Source organism: Cariama cristata, unplaced genomic scaffold (genome assembly GCF_000690535.1).
Source record: "Cariama cristata isolate BGI_N322 unplaced genomic scaffold, ASM69053v1 scaffold12789, whole genome shotgun sequence".
Lineage (NCBI taxonomy): Eukaryota > Metazoa > Chordata > Aves > Cariamiformes > Cariamidae > Cariama > Cariama cristata.
Window position 1 is genome coordinate 41845 of NW_009637506.1, and position 16434 is coordinate 58278.

A 16434-nucleotide genomic window follows, 5' to 3' on the forward strand; every position below is an offset into this window, starting at 1 on the left:
CACTTGTTCTTTTAGCACTGTCAACTGGCGGTTACTGCTGAGGTCCAACTGGAAATTTTCACTGTTGTGAACCTGATGCTGAGCCTGACGTAGTGAGCTTTGTTGGAAGGCGGGATGTGTCTTGCTGGACCAAGCTCCACAGCACAGTGGCTGCTTGGCTTTCGTCTCAGAGCTCACTCCTCTCCCTCCAATGCATGGTAAAAGGAATCATGCACTTTTTCATTAAAAAAACACCTGGGGGAATGCTGTAGCCACTGTAAAGATCTAGGTATGTGCATTGACACTTCAGCCTTGAGTGTACTGTCTGTCCAGTCAAGTGGATGAGACGGACAGGAACGCCGATGCTGGGTACTGTGTTACTTTGACAAGCACCATGCTCTTTGTTTCCAAAATGCTCAATTTGGCCTTACTTCCCCTTCCCCTCCGTGTGTGTTGGTGGTTGTTATTTCAGGTCCGTTCAGTAATCAGGAGATGGCAGAGTGGTTCCAGGCTGGATACTTCACTATGTCACTGTTGGTTAAGAGAGCCTGTGATGAGACTTTCCAGCCGCTTGGAGATATCATGAAAATGTGGGGCAGGGTTCCCTTCACTCCAGGTCCAGCACCACTTCCACATCTGGTAATTACGTGACAGTTACCATATTCAAATAGTCCTGTAACAAATGAAAATTGAATTATTTACCTATAAACTGTTCAGTCTTGGAATTGCAGGTGTTCCAAGCACCAAAGCTGAACTCTGTGCTAAATTAATTTTTTAAGAGGAAAAGAAGATACTCAATTTAAAAAATAACTTGTTTTGCCATGTTTGGTCCTGTGATACAACCAAATGCTGTGTATTTCACAGTCACTGTATATACAGGCTTTGTAAATGCTGATCTCTGTTTAGAGATCTGTCTTTCTCTGTTTTCTTCATCTTTTAGGTTCAGAATGCAACTTTTACATTGCTTGCATTTGCAATATACTGCTGTTATTATATATGTTATTAAAATAGAATGTTTTATTCCTAAACAGGGTGAGCTGGACCAAGAGCGGCTGACTAGACAGCAAGAGCTGGCCCTCATCCAAATGCAGCACCTCCAGTATCAGCATCTTTTAATACAGTAAGGCTGCCAGTCCCAGAGGTCTTCCAGTGCCTGTGTTCTACTCTGCATTTTTAATCATCTGGGTTCAGCTTCTTGTCACTGTTTCCTTGGGCAATGGGGCTGGGACTGCTTCACCTCCAACAGTAATAGCCTGCTTCCACAGACACCTCGGGCTTGATAGTATACAGCTTTAGGACAGAGCACGGCTACCTCAGGCACACTTTTTCAGTGTCATGCATAACTACTTTGGTGAGATCTGCTATATAGGTAGCCATTATGGTCAAACTGAATCCCGGCTATCTTTGTAATGCAGTTCAGATGTTTTGCAGTCAGGGGAAGGCTACACATCTTTTGAACTGCAGATGGAGAAGGTAGAACTTTTGGTCTGTTTGCTCAGCTATTTGAAGATCAGTGGAAGGTAATTGCTGGAGAAAGCAGTTTGTCATCCATTTTGCCAAAGTTGTCAGTTCGGTTCTGGCCGGTTCCTAACAACTTGTTTTGTAGGAGCTTGGAGAACAGAAAGCAATCAGATAGACTGTTCGTTCAAAGGGTCCTGAAAGCACGTGCCATGATTATGACTTTTGAGTACTTACTGTCAGCTTATGATTTGATCAGGCAAGAGCCTGCCCCTCTACTAGGGGATGCCTTGAGATACCGGGGAAGAGATTGATTTGTGTAGGTGGGCAGTCATCAAAGCCGGAGTAATTTGAGCAATCTGTATGTAACTTATAGAAAAAGAGAAGTAGTGTTGCATAGCTTACAAAAGAAACATTGGACAGCAATAACCAGTTGACACAGTTGAGGGTGGAGAGAAATTTGGTTCTGTTCATGTGGGCCAATTTGTTGTATTCTTGTATTTTGGTTCTCTCCAAGGCCCCATTCTGTGGTTTCCTCTGGTATTTAGCATGTACGTTATATAGGTCAGTGGGCATTAGTCCCAGAGTATGAATCTCTGCTCAGCTTCTACTTGGGCATTATATAAATAAGCAAGTGAACAAATACCAGTGATTCTCTGCTTCTTTTTTGAAGACAACAATACGCACAGGTGCTGGCTCAGCAGCAAAAGGCAGCCCTCTCATCCCAGCAGCAGCAGCAGCTCGCTATTCTCTTGCAACAGTTCCAGGCCCTGAAGATGAGGTGAGTTAGCCCAGACTTGAACTGAAAACCCTTCTTCCTATGCTCTAACTTGTATATAATAATAATTATAATCTTGTCAGTGGTCTGTCTTGTTCAAGTTTGCTCATATTTGAGCGTTACATATTTTAAAGATTGTGTGAATATGAAACAATTGCAGGATGTCAAATACTACTTTATATATGTAGCCATTAACTCAGAATGTTTATGAAAAGGGGGAGGAAAAATCTTGTAGTTGAAATTGTACCTTTTTGACAGATCTGTTGTGTAGGTAACAGAATGGCTTTGCCAGTTGAGTTCTGCAATCCTGGGTGCTTGCTCCTCAAGCTAGCCTATAAGCAGCAAGTGCAAAACTCTAGCAGCAGCTAGCTTAGCCCTTGATTTGGCAGCAGGGCTGACATGAGCAAGAACTCTGCAAGCACCTAGTGTTGTCCACATCATACTTTTGTTTTAAATAGAGGTGTGGAAGGAAAGGAGTATGTTACAGGTTACTGAATCTCAGGTGTGTTCAGAGCACTCCTCTCCCTGCGAAGTGGCATGTTGACTCTTCCTGTTGGTATTACAGAATATCTGAACAGAACATGATGCCACCTGTTACAAGGTCTGTGTCAGTGCCGGACACTGGCTCAATATGGGAACTTCAGTCAGCTTCACAACCTACAGGTAAGGTGCTTAGCACGTGTCAGATCTGTTGAGAAAAGTTCATGGATTAAGAGCCAGCATCTTTGAGATGATCGCTCCCTTCTTGACACTAGGGGAAGTTATTTCTACATCAGTATTTTTTAACTGGTTCAGGCTACTTTGCCTTGCAGTTTAAATTCCATTTGACCACTGTGAAGAATACGGTACTTTTTCCGGTGGTTATGGGAAGTCTTGATCCAAAGGGCTTGAGTGTGATGTTATAAAGATGTTTTGCTCTTATGGCAGGAGTTTGAATAGCTGGTTCTTGTGTAGAATTTTGTAGGAAACGCAACCTTGCTTCAGTAATGGACAAGCCTTGTTCTACAGGAAGATAAGGTGGCCCTCTACTGACTAAGACTAATGTGTTACCATTATTTCAGTTCATAAAACATAGTAACAGCATACACAAGATTTTCCCTTTTCAGTTGTTTTTTGTTGATGTGCTTATTTTTGCTTGTCAATGTTTGTTTTCTTCACTATCTAGTCTGGGAAGGAAGCAGTGTCTGGGATCTCCCCATTGATACTGCAGCTCAGGGACCAGCTCTAGAACAACTTCAGCAGCTCGAGAAGGCCAAAGCTGCAAAGGTCAGAAACTGTTTTGTATTGTAAGAAGTTGGGATTGCTGTTCTGCAATGTAACTGTGTTTGAGACAATGGAAGACTATTAGCCTCTTCAACCCTCAGGCCACACTGTACAATTTTGATAAGATTTTCATGGAAAACACCATGAAGAATAGGGGTTATAGAAACCAGTTACAAAATCCTTGTGGACTGCTGTTTGGAAATCATTGCTGTGGAGGTACTACTGACCTCTAAAATAGTGGTTATGTGTTTTACACTTGTGATTAAAAACTCTTCACAAGCCACCTCTGTTTTAAAATGGGATCGTCATGAGCTGTCATGCCAGACCCTGAGTAGGAGCAGGTTCTCTTAATCCTCTCATCTTTTCACCAGAATTGGTTTGGGGAATCGTAAGAGTCCTATTTGTCAAGGTTGTTTCACACTTAATCTAGTATTAAATTCTTTTTGTAAGTTTGAACCTGTATGATTCTGTACATTTCCTGAAACCGATTATTTTACGATGACTGAAAAGCAACTCACTACTAGCTTCTAAAGCCAGAGGTTATTTTAAGGAGCTGATGTAGAAAGATTGACTAGAGAACTGGTGTTTGTTACAGAACAGAAATTGTTCTAGACTATTTCAGGAATCTGACCCCCGTAGGCAGCCAGCTGATAGGTAAAACTACAATTAAGGGAGAGCATCTGTCAGAGGCGTCATCTGTTATGTTGTTACTATAATCTCAGCAGAGTTGCCCTAAGAAATGGTGTAGGAATACGTTACCTGCATCTGAGTATAGTTTTATGTGAATTGTAGCTAGAGCAAGAGAGGAGAGAAGTGGAAATGAGGGCCAAACGAGAGGAAGAGGAGAGGAAAAGGCAGGAGGAGCTTCGGAGGCAACAAGAAGAGCTACTTAGGAGGCAGCAGGAAGATGAGAGGAAACGACGGGAAGAAGAAGAACTGGCCCGCAGGAAGCAAGTGAGTTTCCTCAATGTAGTTCCTCTTAATACTTTATAAAACTCACTTTAAGAATCCTGTGGGGTCTAATCTTTGGTAGGTGTATATGAAGACAGTTCTAATATTTTTCATGTGAGTATATGAAATGATTCTTCTGTTCTTGATTTTAAGAGCCCACATTGCAATCTGAGAAATGGGCTTTGATGGTTCACTTCAAGATAGGTTCCTGTTTGTGAGCTGAGAGGCTTTATTCCATGTGGAATATTCCCTCCCAACTTCTTAGTGTCAATATTAGACTTTAGTTAGTTGCCCAGTTATTGTATGTTTAATCCTTATTCTCCATTTATGCAGTCTAGTGTTTTGATAAAGCTGTGTTCTGGAGTAGACGGAAGCTTGAGCAGCTGTTTCAAATGAATAAAGTGTAGAGGGCTATAGTGGAAAAAAGTGATGTAACATTTAGCTTATTTTTTGCCCTGTTTTTTTAACTTTAAATTTTTTGAATAAATTATTATTGGGGTTATGTCAGAGTCTGCCAGCTTTATTTTGTTGAGTTGGTATTTGGGAAGGGTAAGGATGTTTTTTGGACAAGCAGATTTGTTAAAATTAATTATGTGATCTCTATTGCAGTATGAGAACGAATGTAGGAGTTCTAGTATGGTCTTAATCTTACAAGAATACAAAATGGAGACATTATTAGCTTGATGTTTCTAGCGTTTACTTCTGAATTCTATATGGAAGAAAGATGAATTGTTCCTCAGATGTCATAGGAGGGTAAAACAGTGAAAGTTAAAGTTTTCACTCTGCATGTGAAGGATAAGAGTAAGCACGTTGTTGAGTTTATTCACCAAGGAGTTAGTCAATAAATGCCCTGTAAAGTAGCACATGAATAATAGACAAAAGTAATAAATAATTTTGTCCTTTATAATATTTTATATGTGCTTAGGTAGGCAGTTGTAAAGTACATTTCCTGGTTTAAGGATCAGATGTTTCTGGGAAAGTCTCTAGAATCTTTAAGTTAGTCGTAAACCTCAGTTCACTCAGTGTTTGGGTTTTTTAGTGAAGATCTGTTTTAATAGACTGCAGTATTATATGTAGTTAGTTTTCATGGTATCTTGTAAGAATCAAGTCTAAAAATAAATGGCTCCTTGGTTTAATGTATCTACTTTGTGTTCAGCAAGTCATTATGGTATACAGTGGAAAAGCATTCTTGGATGCTCAAGTTCAAGATTTACTGTAGCATTAAAGCAATAATATACTCAAAAGTTTAACTTCTGAGTTAAGTTGCTTTAGACATGTTTTAATAACAACTAATTTTTCAACTGATCACCTGGTAGCTCAACATGTGTCGTCCATGGTGGCTTCAAATAAATAGACTTGGATTGTTTCTTTTCAGACTAACAGTTTTGCTACTGTGTATAACTTCTTAGATATGTCCATTAAATTCCAAAGTTTTTTTGTCCACTTTGGATTTGTACAGTAAACAATCTGACTCTCCCTTTCCCAGATGTCATGGGAAATAATTATTTACAAGGAGAAAGCAGAATGGGTTGAAAAGCAGTAACAGCAAGTATCTTAGTTCATTACCAATGCAATAATTGCCATAATGCTTAATTCTGAGCAGTAATGTCTTGAAAAGGTAACAAAGAGTTTAAGCACTTCTCTGGAAAGAGAAAAAAAGATTGTATTCTGTATTATATTTTTAAAAAAAGAAAACTGGTCTAATATTTGAATCTGACTTCTGTACTGGAAGGCATTGTAGAATCAGGGATGAACTGATTTATTAGCATGGATTTATACGGAGGAAATGATGCTTAACAAATTTGATTAACTTCTTTTGAGGAGATGACAGTGAGAGCTGAGAGGGGTGAAGCAGTAGACTTAATCTGCCTGGACTTCAGGAAGGCTTTTGATGTAATACTGCATAAAAGACTAGTATATAAGGTTAGTAAATACGCTGTTGATGGTGAATTCTAAATTAAAAAAAATAACTAATAGAAATTCAATTCTGTAGGATGAAATGTCATACCAAATGTTGAATCCAGTTCTGTTCGTAGTTTTCGTCAATTACTTGCACTGTAGAATTGCAAACAGTAATGCTGAGCTTGTGTAGTTTCTATATTTCTTTTTTTGTTTCTGGTCTGATATCTTCTATTTTGTAATGATTGATTGCTTTCAGGAACAAAATTTGAGGTTTAATAATTAGCTAATAATTGTTTTCTCTGAGTTACATCTCTAGTGCTCCCTTTAAAGTAGCTGGTTCAAAGATGAGATCCACAAAATGAAAAGACTTGTAAGCCCTAGTAACAGAGAGAAGCAGAATTGCAGGTGTTAATAACTGCAAAAAAATCTATAATATTTTATTTTAAGAATCCAGAGTCTATTGAAATAGGGATTGCTACTTAAGGATTTTCTGTAGTATTATAGAAATTTTGAAAGATCTGAAGTTGTCTGTACAGCAAGATAAACGTGCTTGAAAGCAGTTCCTAGAAAAGGTGCTAAAGAATATTGGGACTCTCTTGGAACAAGAAGCCATGAATATGGCAGTAGTAAGAGCCAAAGGAATGAGTCTGTTTCCCATAAAAGTCAGTGGCAGAAAGCTGGAGAGCTTTGAATGTTTTTGGTCACATGCTCAAACAAAACCATTGAATAATAAGAAGATACAGAAGTAAATATTGAGACAACCTTTTCTATAGCTGTGAAGAGTAGGAAAAAAGAATTACATCAGCCACGGGGTTCCCAGCTTTTCATAATCTTGCAGATTGTTTTTTTTTTCCTTGTATTGGTACGACACTGTTCATCTTTAGTTTTCTAGGGGAGGGAAGTCTCTTTTTTTTAAGTTGCTGTCATTCAACAGTCTCTCTCCTGGCATACCTGAGCAAGAAAAAGATCCCTACAGCTTTATTAACGGCAATTCTAGCCTCATTTCCCAAAGGGAAAGTAGGGCAGAGATGTCAATGAACTCCTGTCATATAGGAGGACTCGGTGACTTTGTTCATCTCTCTCGGGTACTACATGTTTTGTTAATGACTAGTGCCAAACATCCCCCCCAACCTGGCTGGTGGCTAGGCATCCTGAGCTGAGGTCCTGGTCTGTGGTCCCTAGGCAAACAAAACGGACTGGCACACCTCCAGCCTCCTTAGTAGACTTTTCAGTGAAAGAAACAACAAGCAGAAATTTTTCAGCACTGGTACTGGGAACAAGTGATTTCTGACTTGATTACATGTGTCCAATTAATACAGTTCTAGGCCCAAGTTACAAAAATGGTCTAGGTGTTGTGTATTGTGCTTGAAGTCTTTATGAATATGACAGATCAAGGACTTGATTAATGAGAAAAATGATTCACAGGCTACTGGTTTATGTCCAGCTAGTGGAAGAATAAACTTGCATTTATTTCACTTACATTTAGCACTAAACCACTTAAGTGATATACAGGAATAAGAATTACTTCTTGACTTGCAGCCAGCAGCCCTTCAGTGCCATAGGTTGGCTTATAAAAACCATTCTGTCTACTGACAGTTATATTATAGACATCTGCAGTTAGCCATTGTCAGAAAGAAACCTGGTCCACTTGTTCAGTGAACTGTATTGCAGTTATCTATGCTGTGTGTATATGAAGGTTTGGGATTAGATTTAGTAAAGTGTCTTAGAGTTCAGGATTAACTTTCTGGATTTACCAGAGTTCAAAATTTATATCCATGCTGCACAATTAGTCTCCCTTCATTCTGTGAATAAAGTATTGCTTATAAAAAAACTTGTAAGAGTACAATTACACAGTAATGATCATTCAAAAAGAAAATGTATTTATGAAAGCTTAAAAAAAGTTCTCGTCCAAAAAGTAGGATCTCTAGGTTGAGCTGGTAGGATAAGTCAGAAAGCAGAGAGAACAATATAAGGGATGAAAAGCAGGGTGGCCTTAACACAGATGCTGGACTCCAGAGATCAGAAAAGGCAGCAAAAGCCAAGACTATTTTGTGGAAGGTCAGAACTGGGTGAAAAGTGGCACAGATGTGCTCCTGTTTGACAATACTCAGGAAGCCAGCCAACGGCTGATTGTGCCCTATTTCTCCAAAAAAGCAAGTAGCAGAATGGAAAAATTTCTGTTTAGGTTGATCTTCAGAACAGTAGGAAAGGGTGCTGATGTTTTATTTTCAAGTTAAGTAAATAATTTTGCTACTTGGAAAGCAAAACAGTTTATTGGAAGCTATTTAAGTAATGTAGGGATAGCCCAAAATCAAAGCCCTCAAGTCTTTTCGTAATATTTAAATAGCTCAGTCAAAGCCCTTTCATCAAGTTCCACATCTCTGAGACTTCCCAAGGTTACAGTGTCCTTAATAGTGCTGGGCTTCTTCAGCTTATTTCTGGTGTCTGGAGATATAGTTTGAGTTTGACAGTGCACTTGAGTAGTCAGCGTCTAAACTCCTACACGTAGTTTTCCTACTGACACCCAAAAAAGGGGATTAACGATACCCATACATTAAAATATATATATTCAAGTACAGTTAGTACATATTGGAAAGAGGAGTCTTACCCTTTGTTTTCATTCTCAACAACATTCTTTTTAAAACCAAAGATAGGCAATGATTTCCTGTGTTTCTTTTTTCATTAAAATAATTCATTTATGTATGAGATGCACATTGCATCAAAAAACTTGTTAACATGTGGGTCTGTAGTGTTTAATACAGCTGTTTCGTAGTGCTTAGTTTGGAGCTAAGGAGCTTTTCTTGAGGCCTTTTATCTGGCCAGACCATGTTGTAGTCTGTGTTCTGGTATGGTTTGTCAATAAAATGGCACTTACAGATTGACATTTTGTTCCCAACTCCAGGAGGAAGCCCTGAGGCGACAACGAGAGCAGGAAATTGCACTAAGGCGGCAGCGGGAGGAAGAGGAGCGGCAACAACAGGAGGAAGCACTTAGAAGATTGGAAGAGAGAAGAAGAGAAGAGGAGGAGAGACGGCAGAGAGAGGAGTTAATTCGTAAACAGGTGAAAATGGCAGAAGGGACCTATTATATTTAATTATGGAGGCTGCCAGAATGAACAAGCTTTGAAACTTGCATCCGTGCCTAAGAGACCATCAGTTTTGGTGGAGGAAGGCAAAGGTTGAAGACAGTATCAAGTGAATGAGAAATAGGCTGTTTACCTGTATACTGATCTCAGACAAAACAATCGGAATCCGATCTGCTGTTTGGAAGAGAGATTTGTGTTGAATGAGCACTTTCCTTCATGTTTGAGCCTTAAGAAAGGCTTTGCAGCATGATATTTCTACTCCTTCAAAAGAAGGACAGAGTACAGTAGCAGGATAATAATTTATTTTGAATTGTCACTCTGAGCCTTTACTATAGAATTGTTGTCTTTAACATCATCTGAGATGATCAGTTTTGCTAGTCTTTATGTAGTATACCAAGACTATACCCACTTTCAAAGTTTCAGCTTTTTTCTTCCCTTTTCTTGCCTTACTATTAATAGTTGTTTGGGTTTGGGTTTTGGTTCCACACACACACACCCCCCCGCCCCAGGGTCAGCTTTAGAAGTCCGTATTGGGGAACTTGAGCTTCCAGACCCCTAACTGATACTGTCACAGTCCCTAAATCAAACTAATCTTGAAAGGTGATTGCCTTCACATTATCTTCCAGGTCCATTTCAGAATTGCCAGTTACTATTTAAAAATTCTTTTTCAGGGCCCTGCCTTACAAGACATTCATCACAATTTCTGTCCCACCACACAGTCATCTCCTTTGTTAGCAGAAGCATCGTTTGTTTTGCAACTCTAGTGTTGAGTAATAACAGTAAACATCACTGTCTTTGTCACCTGTTTTCTTCTTTCACGTCAAAACCTCTTCTTCCTTTATTCCTGTCAAGTTTTATTCTACTGTAAGTGTAGCAGTACTTGACTGTAACTAGTATATGCAGACAAGCTCCGACTGAAAGCTGCATAACTCCTAGAAGAAAAGTTGTATGAAATTAGCTAGTCTGAACTAGGGAGATGTCATTCTCTTCCAAGTTCCGCAGTGGAGCAATGGGAAACTTGTATTTTTAGGGGATATAGGGTATATTATTGGACTTCCTTACCTGAGAAGTGTAAAGGTAAATGAACAACCTAAACAGCCCAGGTTACAGATACAAAGGCCTCTCTCTGTTCTATCAGAATGCCAATACCACAGGGTAGGAGTAATTTAGATTTTTCTAAGTCTACTTAGACTTTACTCTTCTTTATGTCCTGGGAAGGAAGAGGAGGCTGCCAAGTGGGCACGTGAAGAGGAGGAAGCTCAACGGCGACTTGAAGAAAGTCGGCTACGTATGGAAGAAGAGGCAGCCAGACAGCGGCTTGAAGAAGAAGAGCGAAAGCGCAAGGAGCTGGAACTCCAGCGCCAGAAAGAAATAATGAGACAGAGGCAGCAGCAGCAGGAAGCTTTACGAAGGCTGCAACAACAGCAGCAACAGCAGCAACTTGCACAAATGAAGGTAAAGTGTTTCTACAGTTTAACTTCCTCCTTCAGTTCAGTGTAGTAAGTAAAATGACAGCTGGATTCAGGGTTGTCTAGAGTAGCTTGAACAGAGCAGGGACAGATGAACTATCTGGTGAGGGAAGAGGGTAAATAGTTGACTGTGAAAGTGACGGGAGAAACAAGAGGAGGATAAATTGCAAAATAAAAAATAAAAAGGTTCAGTCGATAGAAGCGTACTAGAACGGGATTCACAGATGGGTACAGATGTTTATTCTACTGCAATGAGCAAGGGCCAGTTCAAAGTTTCTAAAGCTTGGAGTTCCTAAAGTCTTAGAAATCAAAATTAATTGCTGTATTTCAGGCAGTGTTGTTACATTATTCTTGATGTGCTGTGTCTTTAACACTATGATATATCGGAGGGCAATTCAAAGAAACGTACAGTTTGTACTTTTTCATACTTAATTACACCATTTTATGCTTTCCAGTGTTCTGTTAAACTTTCAGTGTGGCCATTCATTTCCCTTGTGCTGTGGGCTTACACTGATTTTTCGTGATTATACTTCAGCAGTATTCTCTAAAACATTTTGTAATTCCTAATGATGTGGATTTTGACCCAGCTCCCTTCATCTTCAACATGGGGTCAGCAATCAAATTCAGGAGCTTGTCAATCCCAGAGCACACTGTCGTTGGCAGAAATCCAAAAGTTAGAAGAAGAACGAGAACGGCAGCTTCGAGAAGAGGTAAATACTAACAGTGACGGAGTGTAACTTGTTAGAGCAGACTGAACTATGTGACTGCTTAACTGTCGATTAAGTTGTTAGAAGGAATGGTGTGGAATGTCATGGGTTTTTTTTTTAATAGTGTAACTCAGCTAAAATGCAATCTTTCAGGCATAGATTCAATAAGTACTTGTTTGAAAGTTTTTATAGCTTCTTAATACAAGTATCTGAAAGGAGAAAAAACTGTACCCTTTTAACTCTGGGAGTATAATATGTTCACAAAACAATATAAAATTATTTCATATCTATACTGTAATACATTTGCAGATATGCATGTCACCAGGGCAGTTTAAAGGCAGGGTGGGTGGGGGGCAGAAACAAGTGATGATAGGAGAGAAGGTATTCCTCCAAGACCCTAAATGCTTAGCTGGCTGCAGTTGTGATTTGGTAAATTTACTCTGTCCTAGACTAACAAACAATTTGTATTTACTGGTTGCTTAGTGCCTCCCTTTTTGGAGGAACTGTAATGGCTCAAAAAATAATAGATTAGCCAGACTCTCCAAAAGGAGTAAAATCAGTTGAAAACCAGTTTCCCGGCTAGACTTTTGAATAGTAATGATCTTCTGAAAGTATGGACAAGCACTTTTGTCTTGCATGCAACAGCAAAGGCGTCAGCAGCGCGAACTAATGAAGGCCCTCCAGCAACAGCAGCAGCAACAGCAGCAAAAATTGTCAGGCTGGGGTAACGTCACCAAACCAACAGGCACCACCAAGTCCCTGCTGGAGATACAGCAGGAAGAGGCAAGGCAGATGCAGAAACAGCAGCAACAGCAGCACCAGCAGCCGAACAGAGTCAGAAATACAACGGTACGTACGGTATCTATCTAATCAGTATGTGGAGGGAAACAGTATGACAGTTCTCCCTGTCTGTTCGTTACTGTTCTTCCAGGTCTGGTGCTAATAACCAGGATCTCTTTGTTATGTTTCAACAGCACTCTAACCTGCACACCAGCATTGGGAATTCAGTGTGGGGCTCCCTAAACACTAATCCCAGCAACCAGTGGGCATCTGACCTAGTCAGTAGCATCTGGAGTAATGCTGATACCAAAAACTCAAACATGGGTTTCTGGGATGATGCAGTGAAGGAAGTGGGACCTCGTAACTCGACCAATAAAAACAAAAGCAATGCCAGCCTCAGGTAGGAATTGGGGAAGGAGCTTTTGCAAAGAAAGGCTAAAACTCCTGAGATGATCACTTAGCAGTTATAACATCTTCGTGTGTTTTCCATTTTTTTTTCTGTGTCACTCAGGGTCTGTTTTGACAACAAAAATAGCTAATAGGTGACCATTCCCAATTTATTTTCTCATGTACTTATAAAATTAGTTGGTTCTTAAACAGTGTTTGCATCTTGTGAACTAGAGAGTCTTGTAACACTGTACTGTTGATAAGTCTGGTAATTTATAATTTATGATATGTGTTTTCTTTACCTCAGTAAATCTGTAGGTATTACAAGTAGACAAAACAAGAAGGTGGAAGAAGAGGAGAAGCTGTTGAAATTGTTCCAGGGGGTTAATAAAGCCCAGGATGGATTCACTCAGTGGTGTGAACAGATGCTTCATGCACTCAACACAGCCAACAACTTAGATGGTAAGAGGTGGGGAGGAATGTGAATGATTAGCTGTGAGAAACAGTATCCAGTTTGTTTCCTGACCAGGTAGTTCTGACAGAAAGTAATCACAGCAAAGAAATGTTTTTAATGCAGTCAGCAAAGTGACATCATTAAACAGTGGTCCAAAGAACTGGCTGCATCATCTTCTCCATGGTATTTATTGGGCTAACTGTATCAAATCAGCGGGGACTGGACGGAGTTTTAAAGTTTGCCACCCAGAGCTCTGCTGATGATTTTTGATGGTCATGGGAGTATTATCAGGTAGATGGGTGAGGATCCAGTTCACTTTTAAGTGCAGGCCACAATTATCGTATGCCCCTGCACAAAGCATTTTTTGGGGTGAAACTGGTTGGGTTTTCTACAAATCCTGATAGAGGAGCGCCCAGTCCGAGATTACAAACTGATACCTTCCTGTACCAAAGCGCTGCAGGCATTCTGCTGCCTCCAGTGCAAATCCTTGTGCTCCAGCGTCTGCATGCTGCAAAGTTGTGGTTCTGTGGGACCCTCAAATGTGAGTGGGGAACCAATGCTGCCCCAAGAGCCAGGATCACACCTCACGCAATTGCAGTGCCACAGCTTGCTTCCTTTGAGAGGAGAGATGCTGGAAGTAACTTGTTGACCTCATCTGTGATGCACTAAGTAGCTGCTTCTAATGTCTGAGGAGAGGCTGTGGCCCTGCGCTGCCATCGTGTGTTGTACATTCGCAGTGAGCTTCCATGCTTCCAAGGGTACTTTGTGCCACAGGTGCCAGGCTCTTGTCCTGGTGTCTTCCTGGCTTGTGACTTGCTTTGCTCTTCTCCATGTTAAAATACAACTCAATGTAACAAAGTCTAAGGAAGAAGATGATGATAGGGAAGGCTTGCAAGTGAGTTAGCTGTTGAACTTCAGGTGCTTGCAGGTCAGGTCCGCTGCTGTGGAGTGTGATCTGTTGGGCTTCAGCCAAAAAGAGATTGTACTGATGACAGCTCTGAGAAGAGTGTTTTCCATTTGGGGCTGACATCAAATTTGAGCTTTAAAGCTGGTAGGCTAATGTACCCTTAGGACTGTCGGTTTATTTTAAATTCTCATCACATTAGCTGGCTTTCTTATCCTTGCTTTGACCACAGAATAGATGAAGCATTGCATCATCAGGCTTTACTGTAGGGAGCTTGAAAGGGCAAGCTGTTTTCCATGGCTACTAGATTCGCAAATATTTGAAACAGGCATCCAAAGTTTGTGTTTATTGCATGCATGTGCTCACATATCAACACACGTTCCCTCATGGTCTGCCTTCTCCTTGCAGTTCCCACGTTTGTTTCTTTCCTGAAGGAAGTGGAGTCTCCCTATGAAGTCCATGATTACATCAGAGCCTATCTTGGAGATACTCCTGAGGCCAAGGAGTTTGCCAAGCAGTTTCTTGAGCGCCGTGCCAAACAGAAAGCCAGTCAGCAGCGGCAACAGCAGCAGCAGCAGGTAAATCTTACTCGCTACAGTCCCTAGGAGTGTATAGAGACTGTCTTTGAATCTGAAGAGTCTGTATTTCTGCTGGATTGACAGGAGGATGAGCAGGATTTTACAGGTCATGTGAGATGCAGAGAATAAAGCAGATTTCAAATATTTATTGTAGAATCAAGTTTCCTTTATAACTAGCAGTTGAGATCAACTGTAGATCAAATAGTGTCGTATCATGCTGATGCACGGTATGCTTTAGAAAGATGAGCTAGATGTGTTGGATGATGGCATCAGTGGCTAATGCTGCCACATGTGATGTAACGGTGGTTCGGGCTCTCTGAATGTTTTCAGTCCAAATAAACCAAACTTAATTGCACTTTATAATCTTGTACTTTCTTTGCTTTGTAGGATTCAGTGTGGGGGATGAACCACAGTTCGCTACATTCGGTCTTTCAGACCAATCAGAGCAACAACCAGCAATCCAATTTTGAGGCTGTGCAGAGCGGAAAGAAAAAGAAGAAACAGAAAATGGTTCGCGCAGATCCCAGCTTGTTAGGTCAGTTTTAATTTTTAGAAATCAATGTTTCATTTGCGAAAAGCCTTGTGGAGTGTAGAATTCTTGTTAACCTTAAATGGGAATACTGAATTTGAGCAGAAAAGGTAGTTGTTGAAGTGTCTTTAGGATTTGTTTCAGTATTATTATTTAATGATGTAAAAAATTCTGTATCAGTTTCACAGAAAACTTTTGTCAAACTTTCCCTCTGGAAAAGGCCTCTTCACTACCTTGGTTGTTACCTGGAAACCTTTAAGTAGTTCAGAGATATCAGTTAAAACTGCCTTTCCTCTTTTGAGTTGACCTATGCCTATTTTATTGAATTAAATCTAATTCATTCTTTTAAGAAAAGCACATTTTCTGTTTCTTCATGAGGAACAGCTTCTTGAGGCTTGCCTTTATTCCTTCCTACCTTTTTACATGAGCTAACTACCCTAGTCAGAAAAGATGGCAAAGATCTTATGAAAAAAAAACTTGTAAAGTGGTCAGAAGTGGAGCTGATGACATCATTAGTAGTCCTTTTATTTATTACGTTCTCTATCTTAATTTTTATGTAAGGGTGGTAGTTAACCAGCCCCTATAGCACTGATAGAAAGTTTTCTTTAAAGTGCTCTTTAAGATATCAAGGGCATCGTGTAAATACATGAGTAATGAGCATTGTGGGATTTAATGTGTCACCGTAGTGTGTTTGTAGAATAAATGTGTCCATATTTGTGCTCTGTGTCATAAAAAGGAAACTAGGGCACTGCAGCGGGCCAGTATTTGTTGTGGTGGTGCTACTTAGCTCATATTCTCATGTAGAGCGGCCTGGTATTAACCACCTGGAAGTCGCTGCTCTTTTAAGGCTCTAACAGAGCTCTGCCTTTGTTTTACCTTCTCTTTTTGTTCTCAACAAAATCAATACTCTTCAATTCAATCACGGACTTCTGCATTGAAGTATACTGAACTCTTCAGTGGAATCCTGACTTACGGCACCCCTCGGTGCCAGTCCAGTGGGTCTGATCTGGGTCTTCAGTTGAATAGTTTAGAAACCTGCTCATGCAATGTGAAGAAATCGCTAAATACAACTAAGAAGTTGCAACTGTAAGAGAAGTAGCACTTATGCAGCTCTTAAAAAGTGGTACAGTCTTGCAAATAATTCCCAAACCTTTTAGATAACCATGATGCCGTGAGGGGGAGCCAGAGCAATTTCCTTAAGCCTGCTGAA

At 40.2% G+C, this 16434-nt stretch overlaps 1 protein-coding gene across 1 annotated transcript in view; it reads left to right on the forward strand.

Annotated features, from left to right (window-relative positions):
- Positions 1 to 16434, forward strand: part of GIGYF2 (GRB10 interacting GYF protein 2) — a gene marked incomplete at its 5' end in the record, with an annotated part of 58070 nt that overhangs the window by 38890 nt on the left and 2746 nt on the right. Inside the window, 14 exons of the mRNA XM_009708360.1 lie at positions 452 to 618; positions 1011 to 1099; positions 2111 to 2218; positions 2781 to 2878; positions 3381 to 3481; positions 4271 to 4432; positions 9234 to 9392; positions 10635 to 10871; positions 11473 to 11595; positions 12238 to 12441; positions 12567 to 12772; positions 13067 to 13221; positions 14526 to 14695; positions 15083 to 15230. Of these exons, the coding sequence (XP_009706662.1) occupies positions 452 to 618; positions 1011 to 1099; positions 2111 to 2218; positions 2781 to 2878; positions 3381 to 3481; positions 4271 to 4432; positions 9234 to 9392; positions 10635 to 10871; positions 11473 to 11595; positions 12238 to 12441; positions 12567 to 12772; positions 13067 to 13221; positions 14526 to 14695; positions 15083 to 15230 (2127 nt within the window). The remainder of the gene's footprint in view (positions 1 to 451; positions 619 to 1010; positions 1100 to 2110; positions 2219 to 2780; positions 2879 to 3380; positions 3482 to 4270; positions 4433 to 9233; positions 9393 to 10634; positions 10872 to 11472; positions 11596 to 12237; positions 12442 to 12566; positions 12773 to 13066; positions 13222 to 14525; positions 14696 to 15082; positions 15231 to 16434) is intronic.